Source organism: Pygocentrus nattereri, chromosome 8 (assembly GCF_015220715.1).
Source record: "Pygocentrus nattereri isolate fPygNat1 chromosome 8, fPygNat1.pri, whole genome shotgun sequence".
NCBI lineage: Eukaryota > Metazoa > Chordata > Actinopteri > Characiformes > Serrasalmidae > Pygocentrus > Pygocentrus nattereri.
The window spans coordinates 35861706-35877816 of record NC_051218.1 but is presented as its reverse complement, the minus strand read 5'-3'; the positions used below and the strand labels follow the sequence as shown (position 1 = coordinate 35877816).

The window sequence follows — 16111 nt, the reverse complement described above, 5'->3', positions numbered from 1 at the left end:
TTTTGATTATTAATGAGGGGCAGTGCTGTATTAGTACAGTACACAGTAATGTGTGGTTCAATGCACTCTCTAATAATTTCTGAGTACATAAATGGCACAGCCATCTAGAAGTAAGTGATGCTACGATAAACTTCTCTGCATTGTGTGCACAAATTAAATATGGTAATTCTTTTTAGCACCTGCCTGTTTCCACAGTTGATCCACTGCCCCAAATGATCTTCCCACAAGCAGCCACAGTGCAGTAGTAAGTTCCAGTATGGTGCTGGTCGAGGATGTTCTTAGAGAACTCATATAGAGAGCAGCTTGTAGACGAGCTGATCTCACACTGACGGCTGCTGCTGTTCTGATGAGTGTAAATGATTTCAGGAAAGGATTGTCCTGCAGCAGCTCTGAACCAGAGCACTCGGAGATCTGCTGTTCTGATCTCAGACATGACCGTGCACTGCAGAGTGACTGACTCTCCTGGAGAAACTGACCGCTGTACTGGAGTTTGGAGCACTGAGATGTTTAAGTGAGGATCAGGTCAGAATAATACAGTTATTAGACAGTGTCCATTGTACATATTGAGGTGCAAAGTTCTACTGGTATAAAGTAGTATAATAGTTCATAATCAATGGATATTCACAGTCCGTGTTTTTAAAAGATTTTAAATATTTTGCATAACAAACCAATCAAACTAAGCCTAAAACATCTAGGAATACAATAATAGTCATGACAGACTGAAATGAATTACTTATTTCTTCAGTTTTTGTGCATTATTTGTACATAATTTGGATAGGAATTTGATACACTTAACACTGTCATGAAATGTCATTTTCATGTTAATAGATACAGTGTGGCTACACTGATTAAACCCTTTAATTGCCAGGACCTGCCAGTAGGCCCTGATTTGTTTTAAACACCTCTATAACTTCAAAATAACAGTGATTTTGTACTGTAGTCCATGTTGTCACTGAATAATAAGGCTGAAAATAATTTTATGGTGGAAAAATTCAGATGAATAATTACCTGTAATAGCTAAGAATGTTCCAGTGGAAAACTTGATCATCTTCATCACAGATATCCCACAGTAGTACATCGCTTCATCGTCTTTTGTCGGGTGTGGTATAGTCAGACTAACGCTGTTCTCCACTCTCTCCAGTTTGAAGCTTGAGTTTTTGAAATGTGATGAATATACTGCTTCCATAAATGCCCCCTTGATGCCCACCTCCTGAGGCATTTGTCCCACTGGCTGTTTGTACCAAAACACATCTTCAGTACTCTGACGGTCAGCCAGTGTGCACTGAAGGGTAACGGCTTCACCAGGCTTAGCAGAGACATACGACTGTTTCTGGTAAATATCCACAGTTTCTGCAGCGTCTATAAAAGAATTATTGAGCAGTCAGTTTTAAACAAAACTGTTAGTGGCTTAAACAGAAACTGTTAAGATTATTACATAACATTAAAACTATAGAGCAATAAAACTTACATATTTCACAGACAGACAACATAAGAATCCAGGCTGAAACCGTCCTCATGACTGAAATGACTGACACTTTGAGTAACATGTTTGAAAGGAAGTGATTGACAGACTAGGCTGCTTTTGCCTGATGAGTTTACAACATTCTCACCTCATTGGCTGACACAGGTCATGGGTAACAGCAAGAGTAATTTTCCTTCACTTCTTTTGTTATGTAGTTTAACCACCAAAAGCCCCTCTGGCTTCCTTTTTAATCTTGCTGTCTATCACTGGTGGAGAAAGTGCAGAGAATTCAAGTTAAAGTTGGCAAAAACTGTCATTAATTTAAAAAAACAACTTCCCTTCACATTCAGGTGAGCAAAAGCAGGAATGATTTTCATTTTAACCAGTGAAGATGCTTTCTTGTGTTTTCCATTTTCATTTTTTTAAGTCATACATTTTGGATTAGTTTAAATTGTACTTCATAAAGATCTAACAGGAACCACGACTCCTCAAAATTCAGTTTATATTAGATGCACTGCGCTTTGCGTGACTCTTGATCATTGAGGAAAAATAAGACCTTCCTTATTCTAATATTGGGGTGGTTAGTGAACCGACTAAGACCAAAGTGTAATTTACAGTTTGGTCAAGTAAGACATAAAATAATGTAAATATATAGTAAACAAAAACAAAGTACTACTTCAATTAGTATTCAAAACAAGTTTAAAATAAACAGATAGAAAACACCAATGACACAAACAAAAACAATAGAAAAGACATCACACAAAAAGACAAATTTGACATAATTCAGAGAAACACACAGTGAACTCTCATGTATATTAAAAGTATTTTAAATGTACTGAACAGTGAAGGATATTGTATTTTAATTCTCAACTGCATGAAAATGCTCTCCTCCCAAATTCTCTGAATGGTCATTTAGATCATCTCAGTCATTCTGCATTTTCTATTTATTCTGATTAAAGAAGGATGAAATGTAGATTAATAACTTTTTTCAAAAGAGCTTTTTACAACCCAATTTCTAAATACAATACAATACAACAATACAATACAACCCAATTTATAAAAATGTTGGGACGCTGAGCAAAATGTAAATGAAATCAAATGGCAATGATGTGCAAATATTTAAACTCTATATTTATTTGAAAACATTACAAAGACAACATATCAAATTGATAAAGTTTCATATTGAAACTGAGAATGTTTAATTCTTTTTTGAAAATGATATGCCCATTTTAAATTTGATGTCAGTAACATGTTTCAAAAAAGCTGGGACAGAGCATCAAAAGACTGGTAAAGTTGTGTCATGCTACAAAAACACCTCAAGGTTAATTTGCAACAGGTCAACATCATCACTGGGTAGAAAACAGAATCTTTCAGAAGTTTAAATGAAGAAAGTTTTTTTTTTTTTCAAAAGAAATATAGTTTCTCAGTTTTAGCATTTGATATGTTGTCTTTCCATATTTTTCAAACAAATATAGGGTTTAAATGATGGACACCATTGCATTTTGTTTTCATTTACATTTTGCACAGCATCCCAACTTTTTTGGAAATGCGTTTGTATAAACCTGTAAGTGGAATTTCCTGCTTATGTACAAATATGATAAACCAACTTTGCAGGAGAGCTCACAATGATGTTTTTAAGTCTGTCCTCAGATATACAATAAAGTGCACTGTGTTAGATCATGTCTATTGGCTTCAGCAATGAGGGAGCTGCAGTGATATAGATATCGCCATAACCCAATACCATAAAAATGATTGCTTGAACATCTTTCTACTTTCAGAAGAAAAAAAATGACTCTATTTCTAACAATCCCAGCCTAACTTGATTTACTGATCAGTGTGTCCTAAAAGATACTATACAAATTCCCAAATCATTGTGATTTGAAACAGTCAACAACTGTACCATTCAAACACTATAAATTCCAAGAGATCAAGAGAACATTAATGATAAAAGTAGCTTATTTTAGTTTCAAAATAAAACATCAAACAAACAGACAGATAAACAAACAAGAAAGCAAACAAATACTAATATTGGAATTGGGATTTGATGTGTGAGTATTTTTGGCCTAACAGTGGAACTGAGGTTCTGTTGAATATAACATTTTTCTTTCCACCTAATATTAAGATCATGAAAGACCATAGAAATATATTTGTCATTTTCATTTGCCTCAAAAAAAAATAATAAATAGAAGGCAGAGTTGAATTAAGATTAGTATCTAGGTCAGTACTACTTTTATTTTTAATAATAATCAGTCTGAATGTATTATTATTATTGTTGTTGTTGTTGTTGTTGTTGTTGTTGATGATGATGATAAACTACATGTGAATTGCTGTCTATTTTCTTTTTCATTATACTCTTGGTCCTGGCTTTGTCTGTTTTTTCCTCCCCCTGTGAGTGAAAAATAGGTGGGCCTTCCTGTTTCTGTAAGTTACCAGTCCATGCCACCAACAGCCAGCAGAAGGTGGAGGCAGCTTTCTGAGAGGATTAGAGCCAGTGACCATGGGAACTCCATTTCCCTTACTTCCCTGGGTTCATCAGGCCAACTAAGCTCATGTGCTGAGGGCTGTATTAAAGACAGCACAAATTGAACTCAGCGGCACACCTTTGTAGAGAGGTGACTGGTAGAAAAGCAAAGAAAAGAAAAAAGAAAAGACAAAGTAGCTAAAAAAGAAAAAAAGAGCTAAAAGAAGGGGATATTTTTGAGGTCCTTTGTTCCTTTTGTGTGAAACTATCTTCTTTTCTTGAGCTCGATGCTCTCACGCTCTTTTGGTTAGAATTTTCGCATGTTTTTTCCCACAATTCTAGCTCTAAGCTGCTCTCCAGCCCTCAGACTGGGCCCCTGCAGATTTGAACTGGGGATATACTGATGTGCACATTACCACTGCAGACCAGTGGTAATTTGCACATCAGTATATCCCCAGTTCAAATCTTACCCAGGGTTGATCATGAAAACCAGTCACACCAATATTCACACATAAATATTCCTTACTGTTCAAAAGTCTCTGCATTTGTGTGTAGCAACCTCCACCACCCCACCCCCCATCCAAGCTATGCCATGACAGTTTCATTTGGATATGGAAATGTCTTGTTTAACTGGGGTATAAATATGAGGTGAAACGGCTGTTAATTGCCAGAGATGTTGAGGACAATGTTTAGCACGGCAAAAAATCTCTCCAGGGTTCGTGTTTTCACCTTTGCAGAAGATGGTACTATTTTGGGGTCACTAAGGCCCAATCGCTTTTCTTCTTTTTATCCCTATCCGTTGTTTTCAAGTCTCACAACTAACCACTTGGAACTAAGATACAAGGTTGAAATACTGTCCTATGAAATGAAACAACCCTCACCGTGCTTCATTAACGGGCTACTAGCAGTGCTCTGTACGTGACCCGGCCCGTCTTCAGTAATGGCAGAGAAGAGAAAAGTGCGGCAAACTTGCTGCTGGGTTTCAGTTACATTTAAGGCATCATGTGCTTTCAAGAAAGAATGTGCAAAACAGAAGTGGTAGGGGCAAGGGGTGAAATAGCATTGGGCCCATGTCTCCAAAACTACAAGAGGTGATCTCCATGTCAGCAAAGTATTTGGAAGATGTTTCAGGAGAAATCTTTTTATTTATCATCAAACCACAAACATAAGCACCTAGAGTTCCGTAGACTCTACTGAAACGTTTCCTGAAATTGGGTTTTATGGTCAGATAAGAGAAAAAAGTCAAGCTTTTGCCAACATATACATAAAGTGGGATTAGAGCAAAAAAAGGAGATGAAGCCTACAAAAGAGCTTCATCCTCACTGTTGAGGATGGTGGAGGATCTGTGATGTTTTGTTTTTCTTCCAAAGGAGGAAGTTGTTAGTATGCACATTGTTCAGATGATTTTAAATATAAATCTGGCTGCATCTGCAAAAACGTTGGTCAGTGTTAGATCTTCCAGCAGGAAACATATGCAATATATATCAGAGAGCAAGCAGATGTGGACACTTCTGGAAAACATATGGTACTGCTGGGACAGCAAAAACCCGGCACTGGTTAATAAGTTCATTTGTGGGTTGGATGATCATATTCAGCATTGGTCCAGAAATGAGCCACCTCCTGTCTGCTTTCTGATGTGGACAAAGCCACATAAAAATGTTTCAGTGACCACAGAATCAAACTTGTGACATGACCATGTTTGTTCTCTGACCTAAACCCCTTAATGTAAAGCTGTTTGGTTAAGAATAGTCACCAAACCAGGAATTGTTGTCATGTTGGCAAAGGGAAGCTGCTCAAATTACAAAATGCTTGGCTGCCAATAATAAAAATAATGATTGTGGTTTGATTTTTGTTCACTTTGATGAAGCTAATTACTCACAAATATACCTTTTCAAGAACCTTTTACACATTTTAACCAAGGGTGTTAATGATTATGGAGTGCACTGTTTCTTACAATGAGACTTGAATCATTGTAAACAAGGAAGCCAGAAGCACATCTGGTGGGTGGGAGGGTTGGTTGACATGTGACATTCACCGGCAAATAAGATTCATCTCTTGAGCTCACTATGCTAGTGCAGTTTGATGATTTGGTAAGAAGGTTCCTTTCCAAGTTACTTCAAATAAGCAAAGCATCTTATGATGATGACGATGATGATGATGATGGCTCCACTGTGGATTCTCAGTATATCTCTCTACATAATATGTAAGTTATGAGCTCTTTATAAAATTGTGAGATGTTAAATTGTGATTAGATTCTTTTGTAAATTCTGTTACTAAAATGTCAACCACTGTTTTTCTTATTGCTCATAATTGATTTCATGTCATTTTGTAGGTCTTGTTGAAGCTGTGCAGCTTAATGAGCAGTTTATCTCAGTTAACACTGGAGAAAATGTTACTCTGTCTTGCAAAGTTGAAAAGTCTGATACTCACGTTAAGGTTTGGTACAAACAAAAACTGTGGCAGAAACCTAACGAAGTGGTATCAAAGTTAGACCAGAAACCTCCAGTCATTAAAAATGGTTCAAAATTCAGTGTAAATGAAGATTTTTCTCTGACTATTAAAGAAACTTCTGAAGATGATGAAGGAATGTACTTCTGTGGGAAAACTGATGGAAAAACATTCACATTTTCTAATATCATAGTCGTGGCTGTGACAGGTAATCATATTACTGCTTTTATTATATAAACACACAACTTTTCACTATTTATTTTTATAATATTAGAATCACATTAGATTGTATTTAGAATATGTTTGTGCCTAGAATAATAAAAACTTTGATTTAAGTCTCACACTGGGAATGATGAACACAATGCCATGTTTAATCAGTATAAAGTGCAGCTTTAAACACTTTTATTACATTCACCAGGGCGTCCTCAGTTAAACATATCAGTGCTCCAAACTCCAGTACGGGGGTCAGTTTCTCCAGGAGAGTCGGTCACTCTGCAGTGCATGGTCCTCTCTGAGATCAGAGCAGCAGAACTCCGAGTGCTCTGGTTCAGAGCTGCTGCAGGACAATCCTTTCCTGAAATCATTTACACTCATCAGAACAGCAGCAGCCGTCAGTGTGAGATCAGCTCTTCTACAAGCTGCTCTCTGTATGAGTTCTCTAAGAACATCCTCGACCAGCACCACACTGGAACTTACTACTGCGCTGTGGCGGCTTGTGGGAAGATCATTGTTGGGAATGAAGCATCAGTAGAACTGCGTAAGCAATATTTAAGATGTTTAAAGTTATTGGTCATTGATCATTTGTGTGACATAAAATATCTGACAGTTTTCTGCAGCTATAATGACTGAATACATTAAATTGTGTTTGGCATAATTTAACAATTTTTAGGACCCTGAGAAATTTGTGTTTAAAGCAATAACAATTGGCAACACTTTAGGGTCTACTACTTATTGAAAAATTAACTATTGAGAAGTATTTAAAAATGCTTTAGTGCCTTAGAACTGTTGTTTAAATGCATCCATAGCACACAAAGTGGTCTGTGAAGTAATTATTGGTAATACTTTATTTTGAGTGCTCCTCTTTAGATGAAGCAAACACTCAACATTTACTTAGTAACACCTCAAGATATTAGTGATGAGCACATTCTGCAGATTATCAACAGATTTAATTAACCGTGTGAATAAAATCTGTTGATAATCTGCTGAATTCAGTTTTCCCTTCATTTGGAGAGTCCAAATTCATATCTGTAGATGTTTAACCTGACAGGTCCAATACAGACCATCTCAACATCCTCCACAAGCTGTTATAGACTTAATTGGAGCTTAACTGGACTGACTGGACTGGTTTTGGTGAAGGTTAAGGTTCGGATTAGGCCCAGAGTGAGGGTTAGGATTAGGTTTTGGATTGAGTTAAGGGTAAGAGTTAGGATTAAGGGCTTCGGTAAGGGTTAGGATTAGGTTTTGGGTTGAGGATAAGGTCAGGGTTCCAATTAGGGCCAGAGTGAAGGTGAGGGTTAGGTTTTGGTAAGGTTGGGTAAGGTTAGGTTTTGCATAATGGAAGTAACATATTAACAACACATCTACTTAATGTAAATAATGTATCAACAAAACATCTACAAGATATTTACTTCAGTGTATTCAGATGCTTCACTACTGCTACTTCACTGATACGTTGTTGATGTGTTACTGATTCTCTGTTAAGAGTTTATCAATCATCTACGAAGTACCACTCAGAATGAAGTTACCTAGTCATTAACTGTTTGTTGACTATGGATTTAAATGGTAATTGATTATAATGTTTCAGTTATAAGCATAATGTCTTTGTGACGTCTTAATTAAATAACAAACACATAAAATGTATCTGAATTCTAAATGGTGTAAATGGTGACATCAATAATGTTTACTTTTACAGTGATTGGTAGATGATTGTATTTGAAAATTAAAAAAGGAAATTATTTATTTAAGAGAATTTAACAGACAAATTCCCTTAATAAGGCATTTATCAGCTTTCAATGTGAAAGTTTAATAATACATAAATAATAATAACTGTATAAAATCTTTATAAAAATGATAAAATACATTTAAATGATTTAAATATTGATTACTAATTAGCAAGACCTGAAACACAGTGGAATATAATTATAATAACCAATGGCCTTGATTAAGAAAGATCATGATATTTCAGGTGTGCTTGTCACTGAAAGATCATAATTAAAGTATATTTTACTCATTTGTCAACAGCTAATTATTCTTGTTATTATTATTATTATTATTATTATTATTATTATTATTATTATTATTCTGGAAATCTGTTTTTATTTACTACATATTATTAATCGGTTGCTAATAATTAATTGTTAAGAAGCCTTAAAAAAGTTCCTAAAATGAAAGTTTACTAAAAGGTTTTTTTTTTTTTTTTCTGGGCAGTAAGGGTTCATTTGCTGTAAAATTCAGAAATATTACAGCAGACATGAATAACATTAATACAGTAAGTAGAGACTTTGTGTATGTTGGTGTTTGTATTTTGACATTTCCAGAACTCTGCTCTGTATTATTTGTCGTTGTCATGCAATACCTAATCCATAATTTATTACATTAAATTGGGAGCGCTGTGGTGGATTAGGACACATCTGTGTGATGGCTGGGAACGTCGAGATGGAATCCCTAACAAAACCTGTGTTCTTCTAATGAGCTCACATATAAACGTCTTAGAAAACATGAAATACTGGTTACTTTTTAATGTATTATTGTTTACAGTTTTTATAATTCTGATTTAATGCAGCATTCTTACCAACAAAGCACTTACTGTTCACATAAAATTACAAATACCTTTGACGCCTTTTGCAGAGATCTGTACTTTATTAGAGCATCGCTAAGACGTACATTATTCCTTTATTCATATTTTACCTTCTATGCTAATGTGGCGCTGAGTAACCCTACATATCAAAACATATTCAGGCATATAAAAGTACAAACTATGTTTAATTAAATCAAAAGTTTTTTGGTTCAGGGTGTTTAAGGTGGTGGTCAGTGGTGTGGTGACTAAAAATTATATGAATTTGGTTGGGTGTTTTATTAATTACAAAGAGATCAACACATATTACTATTATTATAGAATTACAATGTATGAATATAATAGAATTTTTATATTGAATATAATAATTGCATATAGTCAAGTAATTTAATTAAAATAAAACAAGTCTTTTGGCTTGAACTTTTTATCACACAAATATCCAGTGTTTGTTTGTTTGTTTGTTTGTTTGTTTGTTTGTTTGTTTGTTTATCTCTCTCTCTCAGAGGAGCCTGTTATAATCTTTCTGGGAGCAGCTTTGGGAGTGTGTGTGGTTTTGATCTCTGCTCAAGCCTTTATAATCTGTAAAAGGAGAAACAGTGACCGCTGCAGTGGTGAGTGGAGGAGTTTATACTCTTTTCTTTACATTAATCACAGAAAGGTCAGAGAAACTGTTTCACTGTTTAAGACCAAATGCTATTGGATAAAGTGTTACAGAAAGTTTGTGTTTATAAAGAAATGCGCTTATGGTGCCACTTTTATTGTAGTCAGCATGTATTTAAATTAACCCAAATTGTATGTAAAATATTTCAAAGATGAAAACATTACTGCAAACATTTTTTCCTCTTGCACACACACACACACACACACACACACACACACACACACACACACACACACACACATGCACACACACACAAACAAAAACATAAACACACACGCACGCACACACACACACACACACACACATGCAAACACACACACATACACACACATACACAGATGACAGAACAAATTGAGTATATATGATCCTAAACATTTTTTTTTTTCATTTGGATCTTGAAGCTTTCATTCCTCATATAAAATGATCTTGCAGAGTTTCTGAGAAACATAAGAAAAATACCCTCCACTAACTGACTTGTAAGAGATCCTAGACAGTGAGTTTGCCTCAGCTGAGTAAAGTGATCTGAACGAGCTGTAACGGATCAGGAGATCAGCTGATTTGTCTTTTAAACGTCTTAAGCAAGAACTTTTATTTACTGTGGAACTTGAATGTGACTGAATGAATATCCTTTATTTAATGTAGAAACACTTTATACACTATTCATTTTGTTTTAGGCATCAACTCCAATCACCTGTTAATGAAAATGTGGTAAAAATGGTAAAAAATGTTGGCTTGGAAAAAAAAATTGCCTGATCCAAACATGATCCTGTATATTGTTTTACCACCACAGGGAGAAAAGAACAAGGTTCATCAGCAGAGAACACAACCAGTCAGGTAACACCTGTGATCTGTACCACTTTCAGAAGATGCTGATACTGTTTAACCCACACAGAACTTACTTAACCTTCTGTGTTCTTCCTCACAGACTGCTGAGAGTCTGAATTACGCTCCCATCCATTTCAAAGAGAACAAAGCCAAACCTGGACGAGTGAAGAGAGAACAGCCTGAAGACATTGTTTACTCTCAAGTGAGAAGCTCTAATGCTAAAGCTCATCGGTCTCATCGCTAGATCTCTTTGTAGTGAGCAGTAGTGAAGTTTGGGGATGTTTTTTATTTTACTGGGATATTCAGAGCTGCACATGATCTCCAGGTTAGTTTAGTGATGTTTGTTATGGTTTCTCTTGATTTTGGACTGTGAGGGTGTTTGTTGTTTTTGTTAATATTTGCCAGGATCTTCAGTGAAGTGCTGTACTTTGTTAAAGTCCCTACTTTGCTTGAAACTGGGTGAAAAATGTGCCGTTCAGTATGAAGTTTCATTTCTCTAAAGGAGTGTGTGAGGACGTTTTTAGAGTGAGTGTGGTCACTATAATCTTTCAGTTAATGCCGATGGTGTCTGACAATGTGCAGCTTTCATACGACGGTGTTGTATTTTTGAAGGCAGCCTAAAGGTTTGACAGAAAATTTATTTCAGATTTTAATGGGAATTTTCTCATCATTTGTTTTTATCCATCACTGATCAGTTATTAAACACAACAATTACACTTCCAGAGCAACAGTGCTGTTTACACAGTACACTGAGTGTTATCCGTCTCAAAATAGATGCAGATATCAGATACAAGAAATGGTTTTCTGTATTGTGTGTTTTTTTGTTTGTTAGTTTTTTTAGCTTTTGACACATTTTCTGACATGGTTTGGATACTCCATAAAGAACCCATGATAATATACCTGATAATTGCCATTTGCGAAGGCACACTCAATACGTCCATTAAATTTTATGAAATATTAATATAAAATGACATTTCTAATGTGACATAATGTAACATAATAATTTACTGTTAATTCTCATCACAGACGTTTCACAAACTGTAGAGTCAAGTTATTAAGCACAATAGAAAGAACATCTGAACCTCTATGACAGTTTCAACCTGTTAATTTCTTTAATGCAGTGTTTTATTGTTGTTGCACCTGTTTTAATAAAATGAACATGATCTAGCACAGCTGCACTTTTTAGCAAGCCGATAAATATATGAGAATATATTTCATTTCTCAGGTCACAACATTATTTGCTGTATTAAAAATAGGTCTCACCTTACATTAAAAGTCCATTTTAGCCCCCTGAAGACTTTTTATTCCATGTTATTTCTAAGCAATTCTGTTGGTCTTTTCACTATGAAACATTATCAGAAGAGTGGCGCAGTGAGTAGCGCTGTTGCCTCACAGCGAGGACGGCCTGGGTTTGATTCCCCAGCTGGGTGACCGGGGCCCTCTCTGTGTGGAGTTTGCATGTTCTCCCCGTATCTGTGTGGGTTTCCTTCAGGTTCTCAGGTTTCCTCCTGCAGTCAGGTTGGGTTTAGGGTGTGCAAGTTAAAGGTACCTACAAAGAATCTGAAGTGTTATCTGAAAATAATCTGTGATGAGAGCAGAGCCTCTAAATTGAGAAGCTCATTTAAACCTTTATTCTGTTGTTTATATGGTTTTTAACTTAGTATATATGTTTTATTGTGTGTGTGTGTGTGTGTGTGTGTGTGTGTGTGTGTGTGTGTGTGTGTGTGTGTGTGTAGATGTTTGATTGTGAGAGGGCTGGGTGATTATAATCTTTCACACCTGCTAAACAGATGCAGGAGTTCACACTGATGGTGACTGATAAGGTGAAGTGAAGTCTTCATGGAACTGTGTTGTTATTTTAGGGACCAAAGAAGTTTAAAGGTCTGGAACGGTGAATGAGCTTTTTCAGATGAGGTCAGACTGATGGTGCCTGCTATGGTGCATCATTCATTGAAGTGCGGCTGTGATAATAGTTTCTTTTTTAAACTTTTTACTTTATTTATTTTTAGTTATTTTTTAAATGAAAGTTTCACCCTTCAGCCACCTGGTGAACTGAAACTTGTTCTAAAAGCTGTGAGATACTGAGTTGAAATGAAAGATGAAAAGATAAACTAATCATAAACACACAGTGAATCTATTGCCTTTTAAAGTTACACAGAAAATGTATCATTACTTTTTCACACTGTAAAGCTTTAGAATGTTCACTTTCTATTAGACTGAGGCAAAATATGAACTGTGTCTGCTTCTCAGCTTCTTTAATAAGGTGTCTGTCTTTTTTTTATTTTACTAATAATGATTCACTAATCTTTTTGTGAAAAATGCTCATAGGTTTTGCAACTCAATAAAAAAAACTTCTATATAAATATGAATGTGTTGCTACTTTCATTTTACTTAAAACTTGACCAAGTTTCATGCCCGGCATCATATTTATTCTACTATGAATGACATTTCACATCTACAGTATAATAAAAAAATGCAAACACCCCCAAAAGAGTTTGTATATTTTTATGTACCTATTATTATGATGTAAAAACAAACAAAAAACTAATTAAAAAAGTATTTTAATGTAATTAAAACACACACACACACACACACACACACACACACACACACACACATACTATGGTGGTAAAAGAAAAGCCTGAAATTTCACCATTTGAGTATGAAAACTACAATAATGTATAAGCCCACACATGAATACTGCACATGAATATGTGACCACAAAAACTAAATAATAATAAAAAATGATAAATGAACAATTCAGTGAGGATTGAAATCAAGAGATATTTCTACTTTTCCAGGCTGCCCTCCATGTTTAAATCAACCATATAACACACACACACATATACATCTATATATATATATATGTTTATTTCTAAAAGATGTATATGGAAGAATGGCATAAAAGCAAATACTTAGTCTTTTCATTGCCTAATATAGTGATATACTCTGAAACGCAGGCATATAAGGAAGTGATTTGATGCCCAAAACTACCGATCATAATCATAATCAAATAGAGAGATTGGTTCTAAAAGAGATCAGGTGACTCCTGGTGTCCAATCAAAGTTATTAATGGCACTGACAGAGAACCATGTGACTTCTTCCAGCCAATGATGTTTATCTAATGAAACTAGACAGCGAATACAGTCCAGTGCTTCAGTCAGTTATTTCCTTTGCGATTTCACATGTTTGTAGATGATGTCTCTACACAGGATTGGACTTATTATTTTATATTTCTACAAGATTTGTAAGTTCATCACATTTCCAAAAAATTCCAAAAATATTTGTAAGTATTTTTAATGATGCTTGAAAAATGATTAAAATGTTTAATATTCATCTAGAATGAACGTTTTACAGATTCTACTCAAGCAGTGAGAAACTCAGAGCCATTGGTCATCTCAGCTGAGGCTGGTGAAGCGGTCAGTCTCACCTGCACATTTGTAGACGACTCAAATAAAGATGTTAGGATGTGGTACAAACAAAGACTGGAGCATGCGCCACTGGAAGTGGGATCAAAGTTAGAAGACAAACCGGCTGTGATTTCAGATCAACTCGACAAATCGAGATTTAAACTCAACAGAATAGCGAGTGGCATTTCTCTCAGTATTGAACTAAAGAAGATGAAGGAATGTACTTCTGTGGAGAGACTGGAAAGAAAACGCTGGACTTCTCTACTGCTACATTCTTAGTGGTCACAGGTAAGAAAACTGATTTGTTTTCTGCTTCATTGATCTGCCTTCAGCAGAATATACTGAACATTGAGATGCCCTTGTGTTTGAAATATGCCATATAAATAAATATTTCAATGTTTTTAAGATGTAAATTTCTTTTCTCTATCAATGTTTCGTAAATACTTAACATCTTTTATCTGAGGAGAGCCTACAATGTAGTGTTACTATTAAAACTAATTTAAATATTTTATAAATATTTAGGGACCGCTGGGATAGACTCCAGCATCCCCCGGTGACCCTGAGAGAGAAGTGGCTTAGAAAATGGATGGATGGATAAATATTTAAGACTTCCCTCTTCATGCAGTTATTGCATTGTTATGCTGTTATTACATGTTAATATATTGTTAATGAGCATTTCTATTGAATGCAATTTCTTACACTGTCTTTATTGTGTTTTCTAGGATAGTCAGACATATCAGTGCTCCAAACTCCAATACGGGGGCCAGTTTCTCCAGGAGAGTCGGTCACTCTGCAGTGCAGTGAAATAAAAACGTCAAAAATGGAGATGTTTTACATTGCTGGTTGTAAATATGTTTATGTCTAACATGTTTTTTACATGAAGTTTTAGTAGAGCTTAAACTTTTACAGACTAAAATGATACATTTATTTATTTATTTATTTATTTATTTGTTTGTTTGTTTGTTTGATTGTTTGTTTGTTTGTTTATTCAGAATAATAATTTATTAGTTTAAAGTTTATTCCTGTTGTGATTGCACCTACATAAGATTGTCATTCCAACTGACATAACCCTACGTAACTGTTTATAAATGCTTGTTCAAATAAGCGTCATTCACTATAACAGTTGCATTTACCAATTTTGATCAAAGTCAGCTAAAGTAGCCTTTATGACGGATGATGCTTGTTGTAATAAGCATTTATAAAGAATTATGTAGGTTTATGTCAGTTGTAATGACAACCTTATGTAGGTGTCATGTAGCCTTATTGTCAGCACTCTACAGTAAAGTTTTACCATTTGCACTTCTAATGTCTTAAAATTCTGAATAGTTTGCATCATTTTGCTCTTGAGTCTACAATTCTGTTCATACTGAGGAACAAATAACAAACATGTAAATAGTAGTGAGTCTTTGTAAAAGCCTTATTGAGGTGACCAGAATGGCATCAATTTACTAACTTCAACAGTTTTGGACATTCCAGTTACTGACTCAGCTCTACGACCACTAGACTACCAACCAACCCTTGTCAAATAGCTTGAAAGAGGTTGTGTTTACTTCAGTTATAATTCTGAATAACAAACAGTGAGTGGGATTAATCTGTCTTGTAGATTTTAACATGTTTTTAATGAATTATAAGAAACACCCACACCTTCCCCTGTCTAAATTTACACCCTGGACTGCATCCACAACCACACACTAAACATAAGATAAAGAAATAAAGAGGCTGAAACGTTCACACCTCCAGAAGACGGCATGGTTTTATCACCAGTTCAGATCAGCGCAGCTATTCAGGCCCTGCTGTCAAGTTCCATGTTTGAGCATATGATACACATCCTCAGTTGACCCCCATATGTCCTATATTTACATATTTAGTTTCTACTGAGGTCAGACACACTAAAATGCCTGAAAGGCCTCACATGAGCATTAGTGAGGTCAGGTACTGATGCTGCATGATTAGTTCTGGATTAGTACAACTAAAAGTGTTAGATGGAGTTCCATTACTATACAGTTCAATGCTGGGGGGCTTTAGACCCCTATATTAGATACTTGGCTCT

At 35.3% G+C, this 16111-nt stretch overlaps 1 protein-coding gene across 1 annotated transcript in view; it reads left to right on the top strand.

The window, feature by feature from the left end:
- The window catches only part of LOC119263830, a 41557-nt gene extending 30662 nt beyond the window's left edge, over positions 1-10895 (top strand). The window contains exons 4-7 of the mRNA XM_037540366.1: positions 6807-7128; positions 9669-9776; positions 10617-10660; positions 10752-10895. Of these exons, the coding sequence (XP_037396263.1) occupies positions 6807-7128; positions 9669-9776; positions 10617-10660; positions 10752-10895 (618 nt within the window). The remainder of the gene's footprint in view (positions 1-6806; positions 7129-9668; positions 9777-10616; positions 10661-10751) is intronic.
- The last annotated feature ends 5216 nt before the right edge of the window (positions 10896-16111 follow it).